Source organism: Malaclemys terrapin, chromosome 1 (genome assembly GCF_027887155.1).
Source record: "Malaclemys terrapin pileata isolate rMalTer1 chromosome 1, rMalTer1.hap1, whole genome shotgun sequence".
In the NCBI taxonomy this organism is placed as follows: domain Eukaryota; kingdom Metazoa; phylum Chordata; order Testudines; family Emydidae; genus Malaclemys; species Malaclemys terrapin.
In genome coordinates, this window is record NC_071505.1 from 104,184,439 (window position 1) to 104,202,647 (window position 18,209).

General features: G+C 44.5%; 1 protein-coding gene across 1 annotated transcript in view; it reads left to right on the forward strand.

The window, feature by feature from the left end:
* The window catches only part of AGK (acylglycerol kinase), a 56,979-nt gene extending 44,517 nt beyond the window's left edge, over window positions 1-12,462 (forward strand). The window contains exons 12-16 of the mRNA XM_054034041.1: window positions 1,645-1,792; window positions 2,998-3,095; window positions 5,503-5,573; window positions 10,345-10,429; window positions 12,003-12,462. Coding sequence (XP_053890016.1) covers window positions 1,645-1,792; window positions 2,998-3,095; window positions 5,503-5,573; window positions 10,345-10,429; window positions 12,003-12,206 — 606 coding nt within the window. The 3' untranslated portion in view covers window positions 12,207-12,462. The remainder of the gene's footprint in view (window positions 1-1,644; window positions 1,793-2,997; window positions 3,096-5,502; window positions 5,574-10,344; window positions 10,430-12,002) is intronic.
* The last annotated feature ends 5,747 nt before the right edge of the window (window positions 12,463-18,209 follow it).

The window sequence follows — 18,209 nt, forward strand, 5'->3', positions numbered from 1 at the left end:
CTTGCTATGCCACTAATCATGTTCACTTCCCTACTCTGCACCTTTCCAATTTCTGCTGTGCCCCTTTTGAAATGGGGTGACCATAATTGATCATAATAGTCAGGGTGAAGGACTTACCATGATTGTGTATAAAGTAATTACAGTGACTATTCTCCTTTATTCTAAAATGATGGCCCAAAACATTGCAGCTTTTACAGTGTTTTGAGCCATAACAGTAATTTGGAAGAAATACTAAGTTCAGGCCCTGCTTTTCCCCCACGAGCATTAATATTCGTATGCTTGTACTGCTCTTTCTGAACAATGTGATCAGTCCTATTAATGTGACCATGAGCTATGATGGAATTTTTCACCACGCTTAGAGGTGTGGAGGGGAGGGGCTCTACATTGTGAGTCCTATGATCCAAAACAAGCTTGTAACTTTTTGGCTTACAGTCCTCGCCATTGTCCTGTGCAAAGAAGAATATATGTACCTTGTGCACGTGGGCTATCAGCTGAATTTCTGTAGTGTGCTAATTTCAATACCAAACCAGCGGTTGGCATCATTTATTCCCTCTGGCTATGTACTTAGTCTTTTAGAAGTTAGTTAAAAAAGGATGTAAATGGTGTCCCCAGTTTTAGCCACGGGCACTATTTGAGTAGCTCATGTTTTATTTTAGCCTCTAAAGTTCTGGCGTTAGAATCAGAAATATCACCGGATAACAGTTAGATAACAAAATTTGTATCCGCCTGTGATCTGCAGACATGGTCAGCAGATATCTGCAGATTTGCAGGGCTCTAGTAACAGCAGGGCCGGCTCTGGCTTTTTTGCCGCCCCAGGCAAAAAAGCCTCCCGCCACCCCCCCGCCCCCCTCCGGGGAGCGCAGCAGGGGAGGGTGCCGAGCCTGGCCGCGGGCCGCTCTCCCCAACCAGTCGGAGCACCTGGGGGAGGGCGGCGAGCCTGCCGCGGCTCCGCTGGCGGCCGGAGCGCCAGGAGGAGGGTGGAGAGCCTGGCCGGGGCTCCGCTCTCCCTGACCAGCCGGAGTGCCGGGCGGAGAGCCCGGCCGGGGCTCCGCTCTCCCCGGCGGCCAGAGCGCCGGGGGGAGGGCAGCAAGCCCAGTCGTGGCCCCACTCTCGGGCTGGAGCACCGCGCCGCCCCCCTCTAGGTGCCGCCCCAAGCACATGCTTGGTGGGCTGCTGCCTGGAGCCGGCCCTGAGTAAAAGCGTGCTATATGTTAGTGTTTTGCCTCTCAAATGCTTTATAAAGTTACTGGAGCTGCCTCTGTGGCCCTATGGTTAGTTCTGTATGTTGCCAGACAGGAGAACTGGATTTCTAGGACAGATTTCTCTCTCTCTCTTTCTCATCCTCCTGCAGCAGAGGCAACACACATTCAGCCCTCTGCTGGGGAGAAAATACATCTCATTGCTCTGCTAGGGAGGACTAGCTGAACAGGCTCTGGAGTCTTGTGTAATCCTTCCCAGCTGGGAGAATGTCAGCTCCCACATGGGAATCTGAAGGATGGAGAAACTTAAAGTGGGCTACGAGTGGGTGGGATCCTTGGGCTGTGAAGGGAATGTAGCTGTCACCTCCCACTCTCTCACACAGAATAAGCAGATGCTTGCTCACCAGAAGGCCATTTTTCTTCCTCCTTTTTGGGTAAATCCAAGGAATGGCCTCAGAAACATCAAGCTTCCCTTACGTATTTGGGCCCAACCAAGAGACCTCCTGAGGAGCCGGAAGAGAAGCCATCCAGACCCCCTTTGTATGTGAGGATTTACAGAAGGCTTTCACTGTACTGGGCATCTCCCCAAAAGGGTAAGTAGTATGTGTGTGGGCATAGACTCGGAGATGGGCTTTATTCAACAGTGCATCATCCAATAAGACTGTTTCATGGAGAGACCACTAGAGCAGATCCTGTCTGCGTGTGCTTTTATCCTTAGACTCTACTGCAGTGTATAAACGTTGTCCAGGTTTTATTTCTGGTTTCCCTCCTTTTTTACTATGTCTGCCATCCCAAAAGCCCTGTCAGGCTGGTTGCAGGGATGCGGCCATTGTGGTTATTGCTAGCTTGGAAATAATGACATTCAAAAAAAGGACAGAGAAGTACTTTGTATGCTCTGGCCCTCTCCCAGCAAACAATACGTACAACAAGAACTTGAGCTATTAGCTGGGCCAGCAAGTGCTCAGACACAGAGGCCATGAGCACGGAATGCCCAAGTAGACAGAAGTCAAGCACTTTGTAGAGAGACAGTGCAGGCACTTCTGGCAGTAGGGGGCCAATCATGCCACTTTCTAGTGGTCCCTGAATCCCTCCTTCTTCTGGACAGCCATGGTGGCCTCAGAGGAAGCATGTTCTCATTTACTGGATGGAGTGCGAGTATCGAGAGGAGTGAGAAATTTGGCCCACGACTCTGCCCCTTATGAGTTCTTGGCACTTAGTCCTTGGCCCAGCAGGGGGTGGGAGTGTCACACGGGCAGCACGTTCAGCCCCTCAGGAGAGTGCCTTGCATGCTACACTGGTATTGATGGCTTCCAACTCCCATCCAGTTCTTCTGTGCCAGAAGCCCTACAAATGTAGTGATGAGCTAAAAGCAGGACTAAGTGGTGAGCATAGGCTGTGGCAGGGGTGAGGAGAGGTTGTCTGTGGGAAATAAATATTAGCACAGCAACCTAAATGTCACAGCTTTTGGATTTTGTTGGAGTGGGAGCTACATCCCTTTATTAGGTTGTTAAGTGCTCCTGTTCTGTGAGCCCAAGAGACCTGTCAATCTGGGGTCACTAGGGACTGCTTTTAAAGCGTTTGTGCAATGTGCTGTTTGTCAACTTAACTTTCCAGCCTCAGCCCCCATAGCTTTCCTTCTCTATATGTCGCTTTTTAAATTTGAAGGAAACAAAACCTGTGGAAATAATGGGACAGAGCCGCTTTAGCTGGCACCCGTCTTTCATATTTCACAGCAATGGAACTCTGGTCTGTGTAATTTACTTTCTGGCTAATGGTCTCTTCCCTTCTGGATTCTCAGAAATCCCCCAGGAGGCGACCTTGGAGGCATGGGAAGAAATGCAGCTGTCCACCATTGAACTCTCCATCACAACTCAGAACAGGCAGCTTGACCTGACAGTAAGAGCACAGTCTAAATAAATCCCTTTCCGTGCAGAGCACTCCTTCCTTGCTGAACTCCCATCTTCCTGACCACACAGAGTAAACTCTGTCTTTGTGACAGGTTTCAGAGTGGTAGCCGTGTTAGTCTGGATCAGCAAAAAGAACAAGGAGTCCTTGTGGCACTGCAGAAGAATCTGAGAGAGGGACGGTTTTAAGGGTCATTATAAAGATCCCGTGAGACTGGATTGCAGAAACCAGGTTGGGGCAGAGAGGGCAGTGTGTGTGTAACAGGAAGTTTTCAGTAACCAAATGAAATCCTAAAGCTTTCATGGCAGGGGTTAGGCACCTTCTCTCCTTGCCCCATGGGAAAATGGAGATATTTACTGATGCTGAAATGAAGCAGTAAGCCTGGATGTGTGCCTGGAATGTTGACCCTGTCCCTCTGCCAACTGCAGAGCGAAGGACTCAGAAATGCTGGCACTAAAACGAGGACAGTGGCAATTTTAAATTAAAGAGGATAGGAGCTGGTAATTTTTATTTATTTATTTGCGAGGGGTTGGGGAGAGACAAGTAAAGCTGTCCCTGTGAGAGCCTCCTTGGCGCAATATGCCGCTGTTTATTTCAAGCGCCCCTAACACCATCTCTGGCTGGAGTCCATGTTTCATAGCAGTGAAATCACAGCAAAGATTTCTGGGTTGATTTAAGTCTTTAGTTCTGATGGAAAGTGCTGGACTGACATTCTCAGTGATCAAAGCCCTTTGTTTATAGGACCAGGTTAAAAACATCTACTTAGTGTAAGCTTCCCCATATTGCCCTGCCCCAACATGCCACAATGTGGCACTGCGGGGATAGTTTAATTTCCACACAGCCTTTGGCCTCCCTGCACAGGCAACCAACAGGAACTGGACTGGACTGAAAGCGTCCACCTTGGATGGTAACAGCTTTTGTCACTACTGAGCTGGACTGGATTAGAACTTGTGATCTAAAATGAAGAACTCAGTGTTCCATGACCATAATCCGGTCCCGAGGACCACTTCTTCATTTCCATTCACTTTGCCTTTCTGTGCAGCAGCAGCGCTAGTGGCACTTTACTAGTCAATGGGGAGGGGTATGTGCTCACTGCTGTGGTCACCAGTGCAGCCCCATGAACTTGCCACCTTTTGAGTGAGTGGCTGGAGGAACAAAACAGTTTACATAGGTGCAGCTTCACCCCCATTAAACAACCATCTTCATATCATATCTTAACCCCACCCATCTGGATCCCCTTAGGTCCTCCATGCTTTTACACTCATCCCTGAGACCACATATAATCGTCATTGTCCCCCCAGCCTGAAGGGACTGGATAGAGAGACTCTTTGGAATCTATCACATAGCTCATTAATCAGCCATAGGCATCTCAGATGAGTAACATGAGTCATTCCTTCCTCCCTCCCATCCCAGGCTCAGGTCTGGTCTACACTAGATAGGGTTGACTGGTATAGCTATACAGGTATAGCTATATCAGCCAATCCTCCTAGTTTAGATTCAGCTTATATTAGCAAAAGAGTGCTTTTCCCAGTGTAGCTTACACCAGTTCCGCAGACTAAATAAGCTATACTGGCAAAAGAACTTCTTTGCCAGTCTAGCTGAATCTACACTAGGGCTTTTGCCATAGCAGAAATGTTGTTAAAAAAAATCACACCCCCCTAGCCAACATTACTGTAAGGGCTAACATTCCTAGTACAGGCCTGACGTAAGCGCATGTAGGAAATCAAGACAACGGGTCAACTGAGCCAGGAATTTAAAGGGGCAATGTCAGATATACTTTGACCCCAAATCTACACTTCCTACAGATAAGCTTTTACAAAATCAAGGACAAAAAGAAATGTTTCCATCGTTCATATTTTTTAACTCCAGTGGGCATCAGGTTTTTTTGTTTTGTTTTTTTTGTTTTAAAACGAATAAACATTTCCTCTTGCAGCACTTGCTGGCCAAATGTTGCAGCATTGTGGTACGTAAGAACCTGAAAGAAGCGTTGACTAGGAACTACTGTTTTGTGAACAGAAGTCAGACTGAATAGCCTAGTTTCATTGTCCTACTAGTTACATGGAATGCAAAAAGAAACCAATGCCATAAACGGTAAAACGATCATAAAAATGGGTTTAATATTTTTGTTGAGCATGTGATTTAGTGTTTGGTACAGAATAATGGTTGGTAAGGAATCATTAGATACCATTTTTAACCTGATGCTGACCATTTAAGTAGAAAAAATAAATGATTTTCCTCTCATCCCTTACAAAATACAACCCAACCCTCTTTTTTGAGGGACAGTTCGGGATGTGGAAAAGGGCTGTCTCCTTAAAGAGGGTTTCCAGCACATGCTGCAGTATGGAGGGTGTGATGCTGCAGAAACACTAACAGTTTGGATTCTAAATCTTTTCCATAGCGCACAGAAGACTTCTTGAATATTTGCATTGAACCAGATTCAGTCGGCAAGGGAGACTTCATAAATAGGGGGTGAGTACGGGGAGGCTGCCGTGGGCCATCAGATTTTCTAGTCACAAAACTGACTGTGTTTTCTTGGCTTTTGTGCTGCAAGGACAAAAGTGGGGAATGCCTTGTGGGGTTTGTTCATTCAAATACAGGTTTATTTTAATTTTCTTGTTTTGGAAGCAAGAGCCAATGTTGTGTGGCTAGAGCTCCCCTCCCTACCTTCTACGATTTCTGCACCCTCCCCCTTTCCTCCGCTCCAATGCTGACTGACATTGTTATTGGTATAACACCATCTCTAAGAGGCCAGGTGTTTTAAAGACAGGTAGGAAGATAACATCCCTGCCCCAGAAATCTTGCAGTTTAGATGAACGATGTGGGGGCTGGGATACAGCAGAATCAACGTGATGGCACCAGTGATGTTTGGCACGTGCCTTTGTTAGTGCCAGGATTCAGTTTTTAAGGGAAGGGGTAAAGTCCCTCAGCTCACTAACACATCTCTGAAGTGAGGTCTCAGCTGGAAAGGTTTCTTGGAAGAAGTGCATTTTAAGGAGGGACTTGAACAAATAGAGTGGCAGCATGGGCAGACCAGGGGTTCCAGGCATGGGGGCCTGGTACATGGAAGGAGCTCTGGAGTCTTCTCATCTCCTTCCTCACCCCTTCCCCTCTGCTTGGGATGCTTTTCTGTGAGATGCTCCTTTCTCCTACTCTGTAAATGAGCCACTCGGAGGCACTCAGTGCTGATCTGAGCTTCTTTCCTACCTCCTCTAAGGACCCTCATTACCAAGTTTATCACATCGTTACTCCTTGTTGAAGTGGAGTGTGAGGTTTCTAGAGAACCGTCACAAGGAGTCTCCCGCAATATCAGATTCTGCTTATTCCAGCAGGCTGATCTTTTGGTTCCAGCTGCTGTTTTCCAGTCCTAGGGCCCCCTCTAGTGAATCCAGATGGGAAGGTGTGGAAATGTCATAAGCAGCTTTTAGGTGCCGCATGGTTACTGCATATCTGTACCTTGTTTACAATATTCATAGCAGTAGCAGGTAACTTATTTGAGCACTCTGCATTACCTCTGTGGGAACAGTATCTTCAGAACTATGAATACCTAAGTGGCATAAGATCAGATGGCATTGGGTGTAAATTGCATCAGCCATGTTGATTGTAGGTTGCCTGCCATTTGCATCTGTGCTGTAAAGACTTTATAGAAGGAAATGTTTATGATACTGTTACCATTGGCAGCAAAAGGAATCTGCCTGACCAGGAGAGGGGAAAAAAGGAGATTGTGGTCTTGCCTGGGACATCTTACCACCAGGAAGGTGCCAGCGAATTAGTGGGAATTCAGATAGAAAAGTATCTTCCATTCACAGTCAGTCACCAACACAGATTGTTTCCCAGCTGGATTGGATACATGGTTCCCAGCAGTATGTCACTTTCTGTGACGGTGGTTACATCTTCGTGCAGAAAGCCTCTGAAGAATGTAAACTCATGCAGCTGGCTGCATGCACCCAACACCTCTTTTTAATCTAGTCCCAGAATTTTGTAGGTAAATCAAGAAAGAGAGAATAGAGGGAGAGGGTCTGCTCAGTCCTCGAAAGAGAAGACTGATTAAAAAAAGCCAGAGGTGAAGCAAACCAGGCCACTGGGAGGGGGACACCAATAGAAAATGCCACCTGAAGGAAAAGCTCTCAAAGGACAGCACCATCAAAGCCACCTCATCACAGAGTCCCTGCTGCCAGCCACCAGAGCAGAGGAGCTTGTCTTTGGAAGCATTTGAGGAAGCGTTTGTGTAGAGGAGTTTTGTTCCTTTTTACCTAGCCAGGGGGTGGAGACGTTTGTGGAAATGTTGTATTTCTGCAGTCATTGAGGTGAATCTGTCAGGACTGATAGTGCCTCCCTCTCTGCAATCTATGTGGGAAACGAGAAGATGAGTTGAGATTGAAGGTAGTGGACGCTTTGGAACCTGAAGGGAGTGCTGGAGGCTGAATGCCATCGGATTGAAAAGTGAGATTTATGTCATACCATGCGCTTTGAAGGGCCCCAGGACTGTAAATCTCAGTCGTGGATAATAACAAGCCTCTGCAGCTAGGATGAAGTCAGTATTTAAGTTGAGGTGATTACATCATAGCTCCATTTCAAACTGCTGCTCTGTGGGGGAAAAAGAAGCGATACGCCATGTACCACCACTAATTTTCTTTCCTGCTCCCCAGCTTGAGCTCTGTATAAAATTATAAGGGACATCACCTAAGGTCATGAGCTTGGTTACCAGGTGGAATAAGTCAGGCATTTCTCCATTGTACACTGTTGTGTGTTATGATGGGGTTTGGGTTCCTCATAACTGTTTAGCATTGGTCACTGCTGGAGACTAGGTAACGGACTAGGGGGATAATCGTTCCAGCGACAGCATGTATTGCCAGTTGGTGGTGTGATTCAGGGTTTTGCGTGTGTGTGTGTGTGTGTGTGTGTGTGTAGAGGTTAGAGTATATAGTGGGATATCGTTGCCTATGAAAATGTTGTTAGTGTTAGGTATTTTTATTTCTGATTCTTTTTTTTTTTTTTTTTTTGGTCTTACTCTGCATAAGAGATCAGAGTAAGGATCTGAATAAATAGTAAACCCCTCATGACCCTTACGTAGGACCTCTGGGGGGGTAATTACACTGGTTCTAGCTACATACCCGTTTGCTTCTCTAACACCCTCCCTTTCATGATCTTTTGTTCCCTGTCTCTCCCTTGCCTTCCCTGATCATGCAGTTTGATCCACATGGGCAGACTATGCACCCAGGTGGAGGCCCATTGACTTTAGTGAGGCCCTTTGCAGACAGAGGGATCTGCCTGCACAGATGTGTTTGCAGGATTCCAAGTCCTAGATGGTGAACCCTTCTGAGATAGGGAAGGTGTGTAATTGTTCGTTTATAAAGCACAGTATAAATCAACAGCATTGCATGCTGTCAGTGATTTATAAATATATACTGCAAGGGGAATGTTAACTCCCTTGAATTCACTCATTAATCTTTTAATACAGATGGTTAAAAACAACCTTCCCAATGTCTATCTACATTGCTTGTCTCCTCACCTGTCCCTTTCCTGTGGTATCTCAGCTTTCCTTTCTGTTGCTTTGTCCTCCTTCCCTATGTGTGGTCCTCTTCCCTCATCCCCTTTCCCGCATGAATTCTAAGAGTGTTTGCATTCCCAAAGGCACGTCACTCTTTTGAGAGGGCTTTCCTGATGATATATTCTTAGGACATCCATTATTGAGTGATGTTTGAACCCCCCTTCCTTTCTTATCAGCCTGTTACAGCCTTCTGTGCCTTAGGCCTTGTCTACACTACAGGGAAAAGTCGATCTAAGCTATGCAATTTGAGTTACGTGACTAGCCTAATTCAAGTTGATGTAGCTTAGATCTACTTATCGCGGGCTCCACACTATGCGATGTCGACGGGAGAGCGATCTGTGGTTGATTTAGCGGGTCTTCACTAGACCCGCTAAATCGACCGCTGATGCATTGATTGCCACCCGTTGATCCCCTGGTAAGAGTAGAAAAACCCTAATAGAACAACCCTGGACAGATAATACTGCAGTAACTCCACCTGTTTTAGAGATCTGTAACTCTTGTGCGGAAATAGCCATGATTATTGTGGCCTACTTCTTGAGAGCTACAATACACAAAGGTTGGGACTGTATTATTCTGTTTGCCTGCCTGTCCAGGGCATGTGGGAGCAGAAAGAGCCATACAGCAATCAGTTCTTTTGGGGTTTGGGGAATTCTGTCTTGTACAGAGGGTCAGCAAAAGGTCTGTGTGCTACTGAAGCCCTCTAAATGAAGCTTAAGTTAATGGGACTTATGGAATGCATAGACCTTGTGCTGCCTCTGTGCAGTGAGGTGAATTTAACCCTTGATAAATTAACAAAACAAAAGGATCTGAATATATGAGGGTATTGTTTTTACCAGTTGGAGGGGAAGGATGAACCAGAGGGTAGCATGCTGGCCTGGGACGTGGGAGACCTGGATTCGTGTCCCTGCTCTCCCACAAACTTCCTGGGCAAGTTGTTTAGCTGCTCTGCGCCTCCATTCCCTATCTGTACAGTGGGGATGATAGTACTTCCCTAAATACACTGTTTTTAATGTAAACATGTTAAATATTAGGGTGCTCATATACTAAGGCAATGGAGGTCATGTAAGTACCTAAGAGAGGCAGACTGATAAAGTTTACGCAAGCGAACATTTTATTTAGAATAGGTAAAATGAATGGGGTTTGTACCTCCAAACAGGAATGAAACTAATAAAGCAACCTTTGCTTTACCTTGTGCTGGTGATGAAACTGGAAGAGCTTTTGTCAAACACTAGCTTAAAAAACCCAGTACATCTGATTCTAACTTTCGTATTCAATCACGTAACTATTTACTGAACATTTTTTGAGGCCATCAGTAATTTTTGTGGGTTTGGGGCTATACGAGGAAGACAGGAATGATACAGTTTGCGTGTAAGTGGACATCACAAACCCACCCTATGAGATGACACAGTGGGCAGGTGCTGCTCAGGACAAACCCAGAGCATCACTAAGCTTGGGGTGCTAAAGGTCAATATTGAGGTGCATTGACAGTTGTGTGGCGGAGAAGCAACATCTACCTCCAGGAAGCGCTAACTGTCCCTCATGCTTGCAGCCACAAAGGCTCTCATGCTGTCTTTTGAAAGGAGGAAATGAAATTAATAAGCACTCGATGACCCTCCTGTATGTCTTGCACCCCTAAGCATGGTTGCTTCTATTGGAAACTATTATATCTTTTTCCTTGTTTGATTTGAACAGAAGTCAAAAGATGTGTGACCCCCAGTTGTGCCCTGAAGGAAGTCAGTGTGTCCAGGCCAGCAGATGCATCTTGCAGCTTCCAGAGGTGAGAAGCCACAAATTGTGGAAAGCTCGGTCACTTGTTTCTTAGTGCGACACTCTAAGAAACCCCAACTCCCAGCATTGACAGGTGGTCATGCTGTCCTCACTGTGAATAAAGCAAGCCACCTCCAGTGCAGCAGGTCAGAAAGACAAATGGGCTCCCAAACCAGGAGACCCAAGATGTAACCCCCAGTCAGGCATCACTACTGTACATGTCTGTGGCTAGTGTAGGAACTGTGTGGCCCAGCTCCAGAAGCAGCTCATTCTTGTCCATCCGGCCAGCAAAAAGTGTCAACACGCTTGCAGTGTGAGTAGAATAGGAAAATGGCCTCCTGCTAAAGTTCACGTCTTAATGTGTGCACATCCCCTCTGCTGGCTAGGCTCTGAGTACTGAAATCTTTCTTTAGATTGCCAGTCTAGAAGAGTCCTGCCAGAGGTGAAAAGATGGAGAGCAGAGGTGAGGGTTTATGAAGACCCATGCTAACTGAGTGGAGGCCAGGAGGGAAATAATGGTCAAAAAAGTGCTACAGATATAAATCCCAAGACCTTAGATAAGTGGGCAGCTCTTACGCTGAGAAATGTTTGAGCAGATAAATGTTTAGTTGCCTCCTAAAAATAAGGCAGAGGGGTAGATGTTAGCTTGGGTTTAACATCCCAATACATCTTATTAAGAAGACTAGGCCCTGCATTTGCAAGGATATAGAGTCGATCTACTAGGTTACGTCCACATCTTTAGCTATTATATTCCTCTATAGAGACCTGATCTACCTCATGGAGAATGAGGTCCATACCCTGGCCGAGTGGCCCTTCCCAGGAATTGAGAGAATCTTTGGCACTCTGCTCTTCTGGTAAAGTCCTCACCCAGGCAACCAGACTGAACCATGAATGTTTTCGTTAGCCAGCATCCTCATTCACACATGGCTTCGACATCATCAGAATCTGTGGCTTTGAAAATACGTGCAAAAACCGTCCAGCTCAGGGCTGGATACGTCAAGTATAAATAGGGGGTCTGTTAAAAAGACAAACTTTGTTTACCCCCTAACTGCTGATGAGGCCTTTAGTAACAGAACGCAAGCACATGATTTACGTACAGAAGGTAAACCCATTACCATGCTGATGGACTGGCATTAATCACCGATGATTTTGTGTGTGTGAGTGTAAAACAGGTTTGTGAGCGGGATTGTTTTGAATGAAAAAAAAATGTTTAATTTTTTTTCAATCTCAAAGACAAACTCTGCCCAGCTGTAAATAGTAATTCCAAGGGCAAAGAATCCTTAAATCTAAACAGTGCAGACCATTTAAGTGATCTAGCATTTAATTCCTGCCAAATTGTCAATTAGTTACTAAGCGAGGTAATATTTTACATGAGTGTCTGTTAATATATTATGTGCAACCAGTAACAGCTCTCTATGTAATGGTGAGACTGAACAGGCTGAAAGGCAGACGGGGTCAAGACCCAGCAGAGAACCCAGCTGTACTCTGAAGTGGAGATGTAAGTGGGCACAGGTACCACTGTTACAGCATCACTGTAACAACTGATTCACTATTAAGTCTGACCTATGCTTGATTCTACACAGGGCACAGAGGGCTCCTTTGGCATAGACAGCGAGGAGTATGAGGCCATGCCTGTGGAAGTGAAGCTGTTACCCCGGAAGCTCCAATTCTTCTGTGACCCCAGAAGGAGAAAACAGATTCTCCAGCCAGCAGTGCAGTCAGAAGTCACCTCAGAGGGACCAATCTCATCAGGATCTTCAGGGTCACTCAGGCGAGCGCTAACCTGATTAACGCCATCGAGTCATTAGTTACTTGGCCAGTAAACACACAAGGTATTGGCACCTTGGTGGGAACTGCTCACTTGGCAAGTACCAAAGAGGTAAAAAGTGTACATTTGACTCTGAGAAACAGATTAAGTTAGTGATGTCTTTTTTTTTTAAAGAAGCCGTCACTGTTCCATGTACGATACTACAGGTGAGTGCTGTAAGACAGATGCTGCTACCGTTCTACTGCAAGTCTGTATTAAAGTGGAATGAAAACACACTTCTGTGGGTTTGAGAGTTTGGAGCCATCTTTCTTACCTGTGTTTAGAGCTGAGAATTCTGGGATTTATGGAAAAACTATGAACAAGATGCTGCTGGGGAGCTTATGAAATTCAGGAATTGCCACGACAAGAACAGATACGTGGGTAGGCTAGTCTGATCTCCTTTTGTCAGTGATGGATGCTTCAAAGGAAGGCATAAAACTCCCACAATGCACTTACATAATGATGTCTTACTGTATTGGAGGGAGGGAAATACTTCTGTGACCTCAGCTTATGCTCTTTAAGTGTGGGAACTGAAATTGTTAATTTTATTGTAACTAGTGTAACTTCAGATACTGAAGACCTTCCATAAGGAAACCTCCTGGCTAGAGAGCATCCTCACACTTAAGAGGATTCTGCTCCATTCATATTTGAAGACTATCTCTGCAAAACAAAGCCTTTGCTGGTTCCTGGAGTGGTTGGCTTTACATTTCAAATATTTTTTAGTTCTTCAAAAAATATTCAGCACCACAGAGTTCTACTACTGAGTGACACTCTACAAAATTAGCCCTTTGATGCTGTTTAGGTGTGTTGCTTTCTAGTAAGTTCTCCTTTTTGTTCTTGCAGCAGCATAGCATATAAAAAGGAGCATTGAACTGGCCCTTTTATCTTATTCCTTAGTGTAGTCCTCTTTTTTAAACTTAAATGGCCACTACCCTTTCTTAAAAGCTGTCACCTCCACTCAGCCACCTAATTATTTGTGTTGCTCTTTATCATGACTGAAATGAAGTCATAGCACTGATTAACATTCTTTTTCTATCCCTTAACCCTCTGCATATTCTTAACAGCTTATGTATTCTGTGGGGCCTGGCCCTGAAAATCGAGGGAGTCAGTCCTTGATTTTTCGGTTGTGGTGGTTACTCCTGCAGCGTGTAACATGAAGGTTAAATTGTCCCTGTTAATACTCATTACTTTGTATTTGGTAGTGGCCTTTGTACTATCAATCAAGTTACAGGACTTTGGGAGGAAATCCATCCCTGCCTGAATGACACTTTTGCTGCTGCTTTCTCTTTCCAAACATCACTGCAGCAATATATTTTTCAGTGTAAGGGGCCGAGCTAAAAAAAGGGTGGTTGTAGGGTTAAGGAAATAGGACTGTTCACTCAGGCTGAGGCTAAATTGAACACTGCCTATTAGGTTAGAAAAACCACTAAGAACCATACTGCAAGGAAAGACCACCCTACCTGAAAGAGCTACACCACAAGCTGAATGGTGTATTGTTCTAGAGTTTTGCTATCACTTTTCTTCTCTCTGGTGCCTGAATGGCTATGCCTAACTCACCTGACAGTGCTATGGAAAGGAGGAGGGTTTTATTAATTTTTTTTTCACAGGGGTCCCCTAAGCCTCTCTACTCTACTCACCCCACCCCATGTTGTACAAACAGGAGGAGTTGGGTTACAGTATTCAGTGAATTATAAGGCTTCCTAATGCCCTGATTCCTCCTTTCATCATGAACCAGTAATGATTAATTACAGTCCCAGGACAGAAAAACAAGGACATCATGTTAAAATGTGAGCTTTAATAGTTTAAAAACAAACCAAACTGCTGTTTTGGTGTGCAACTTCCGCTTGGCCCCTCTGTGTACAGACAGGCTCAGTTCTGTGCCAACAATTCAGCCTTTAAAAGCCAGGGCTGCTCTTCTCCCTGTACCCATGCAAACTGCTCCTGTGCAGCATAGTGGCTACTCGGGAAGCCACTTTCCCGTTCAATTACACTAACAGTTGAAGAAATAACTCCAGCCTTCCTCAGGGCCAGCAGCACTTATCAGTCAACCACATGGATGGTTAGAGCAACATGGTTTAGTAAATAAGGAAACTTGCTGAAAACCCCCTGCAGAATTTTGCCAAATCTGGGGCTCCCTTTTGATTAAGATAGTGGCCTAGAGGTTAGGGTACAAGCCTGGGACTTGGAGAGCTGCACTCAATTCCCTGTCCAGTACAGACTTCCTGGGTGACCGTGGCCACATCACTTAGAGAGAGAGACTAAGTTCCCTAGCTGTAAAATAGGGTAATAGCATTTCCCTTCTTCACAGAGCTGTTGTGAGCATACTGTGGTAATAGGGCTATTTAATTACCATCCCTAGACAGAGCAATACATTTATTTCTTTAGGACATAGAAATAGCAAGTGCTATGGGACAGACACATAGGCTACTAGGGGAGAGGCTGTTCTAGATTTGATTAACAAATCCAGAGGAAGTGGTTGAGAAATGGAAGGCAGCATAGGGGAAGTGATCATGAAATGGTAGAGTTCATGATTCTAAGGAATGGTAGGAAGGAAAACAGCACAATGAAGATAATAGATTTCAAGAAAGCAGTCTTTAGCAAATTCATGGAGTTGGTAGGTGGGGGAAGCAAGTCTAAGCGGAAAAATAGTTCCAGAGACTTGGCAGTTTTTCAAAGAGATATTATTAAGGGCACAAGAGCAAATTATCCCACTGCATAGGAAAGATTGGAAGCAGGACAAGAGGACACCCTAGTTTAACCAGGAGATATTCATTGATTTGAAACTCAAAATAAGAGTCCCTCAAAAAGTGGAAACTAGGTCAATTACAAAGAATGAATATAAACAAACAAGTATGTAGGGACAAAATTAAAAAGGCCAAGGCACAAAAGATTACAAAGAGTAACAAGAAAATAATACATTAGAAGCAAGAGGAAGGCCAAGGACAGGGTAGGTCCATTACTCAATGAGGAGGGGAAAACAGGAACAGAAAATGTAAAAGTGGCAGAAGTATTAAATGATTTGTTTCGGTTTTCACCAAAAAAGGTTAGTAGCAATGGGACAGCTAATACAATGAATGCCAGTGAAAATGAGGTAGAATCAGAGGCTAAAATAGGGAAAGAACAAGGTAGATGTCTTCAGGTCACCAGGGCCTGATGAAATGCATCCTAGAATACTCGAGGAGATGAGCCATTAACAATTATCTTTGAAAAATCATGAAAGAAGGGAGAGATTCCAGAAGACTGGAAAAGGGCAACGATAGTGCCACTTTATAAAAAGGGAAATGAGAACAACCCAGGGAATTAGACCAGTCAGCTTAACTTCAGTACCCAGAAAGATAATGGAGCAAATAATTAAGCAATTTGCAAACACCTAGAAGATAAATCCATGCTGTTACTTTTCACCTTATTGTCAAGAACAAATCATATCAAAGCAATGTAATAGCTTTCTCTGACAGGGTAACAAGCCTTGTGAATGGGGACAGAAGTGGTAGATGTGGTATATTTTTATTATAGTGCAGCTTTTGCTACTGTCTCGCGTGACTGTCTCATAAACAAACTAGCGAAATACAACCTAGATGGAGCTATTACGCGGTAGGTGCATAACTAATTGGAAAACCATTCTCAGAGTAGTTATCAGTGATTTACAATCAAGATAGAAGGGCATATCAAGTGGTTTCTGCAGGGATTAGTTCTGGGTCTGGTGCTGTTCAATATCTTCATCAAATGATTTAGATAGAGTACACTTAAAGTTTGCAAACTATACCACGCTGGGAGGGGTTACGGGTGCTTTGGTGAATAGGGTTCAAATTCAAAATGATCTGGACAAACTGGAGAAATGGTTTGAAGTAAATAGGATGAAATTCAGGACAAATGCAAAATACTCCACTTAGGAAGGAACAGTGGATTACACACTGCAGAGAGGGATCTGGGAGTCATAGTGGATCATAGGCTAAATGTAACACAATTGCCCAAAACCATCCCACATCATTCTGGGATATATTAGCAAGAGTGTTGTAAGCAAGACATGAGAAGTAATTCTTCCACTCTATTGTACACTGATTAGGCCTCAACTGAAGTATTGTGTCCAGTTCTGGGCACCACATTTCAGGAAAGATGTGGATAAATTGGAGAAAGTTCAGAGAACAACAACAAAATGATTAAAGGTCTAGAAAACATGACCTATGAGGGAAGATTGAAAAAATTGGGTTTGTTTAGTCTGGAGAAGAGAAGACTGAGGGGGGACATAACAGTTTTCAAGTACATAAAAGGTTGTTACAAAGACTAGGGAGAAAAAAATTCTCTCTTTAACCTCTAAAGATAAGACCATTGCTTCTTGTCCTAACTACCCTGACAGTTAGCTCTTGCTGAAATTTAAGCACTGGAACAGATGGCCTAGGGAAGTTGTGGAATCTCCATTATTGGAGATTAAGAACAGTTTAGACAAACACCTGTCAGGGATGGTCTAGATAATACTTAGTACTGCCATAAGTGCAGGGGACTGGACTAGATGACCTCTTGAGGTCTCTTCCAGTCCTACAATTCTGTGAAGCCAAATGACAGCAGTGGATCCAGCCCAGGCTGTTACAATTATATACAGCCCTGTAGTACAAATAATCAAGGGTTACACATCATAAGATAGATCTTATGACCTGCTTAAGTAGTTGTGACTAATACAAAGTTCAGAGAACTCTTGGAAGTTTAACCAGCTTCCACTTTCCCTTCTCTCTCCCTGTGGGGAAGAACTGGGTTCTTACATACAGACCCATTTCAAATCAACGGTGAGAATGCCACTGTAGAGTCTGATGGAAAGGCTGTTGCTCTCTCCTTTAAATACAGAAGTTAGTGTGAGGTTAGAAAGACTCCAATCTGAGACATTACAACTTTGTCACATGGCTGTTATGAGGGGATCAGATGGCATGCAACTACAAATGCTAACAGCCATAGTCACATTAAAAAACCTAAAAGGCACCACTTTAAAGGCAAAGTACTTTCAACATTTCTGCAGAAGGATTTTCCACTAGCTCCCAATGACAAAAAGACAGTGTCACATCTTGCCCTCCTTTTAATCAAAACAATCAACAAACAAGCTTTACTGTTAAACACATTCTCCTCCTCTGCCCCCACCCCAAAAAGCACTCCTTTACCAAGACCTTCTAGCTGCACTGGGTTTAAAAAAAAAACAAAAACAAAAAACAAAACAAAAAAAAAAACACACACCCAGAACAGCAAAGTACTACACAGGGTTGCAGTAATTCTCAAGAGTTGACTTTTGAAGGAAGAGGGGAAGAATTCAGATTCATGTTGCCTGTTATGCTAGGAGGAAATATGTGCAATAATGCTTTGTCTTCAAAGGTAGAAACCAGTAACTGCTTCCTTAGCAATTCTTAACCAATCCCTCTATACTACACTGTTGGGTTGCACACATCTACCCTAAGGTTGCAGAACTACCACTGCTTTCACTACCAAGAAGCGAGACACGAGGCGGAATTACTTCAGACAGCCAAAGCAGATGAGTCACAGCACTGCCTCATATTTAGGGAGCAAATTCCCTCCAATAGAGCAACAAGGAGGCCCTTCTTGTGTGATACTTCTCACCTCCTGAAGCATTTGCCTTTCAAGAGAGACTTATGGAAACTGGATTACACAGGAGAGCAGATAGACTATAGTTATCCAGCTGGGATGCAAGTCAGCTGATTCTTTTACCCTAGCTATGCCATTGCTTTGCTGCTCCTCCTTTATCCTCTTCTGGCAATGCCATCTGATGGAGCTGGTTTTCTGACAGCGCATGAACACACAAGGCCCTGCTACAGCTCAGAAACGTGTTAGAAAGATTTAGGTTGCAGAGGGCTGTAACCTCCCAAGGATACAAACTAAATGCCTGCTCCTACTCAAATGAACAGAACTACCAACTTCAGTGGGAACAGAAGAGGGCCCCCAAAAGCTGATCAGAGCAAAATCCCTAGTCAAGCAGTAGCAAAAAGGA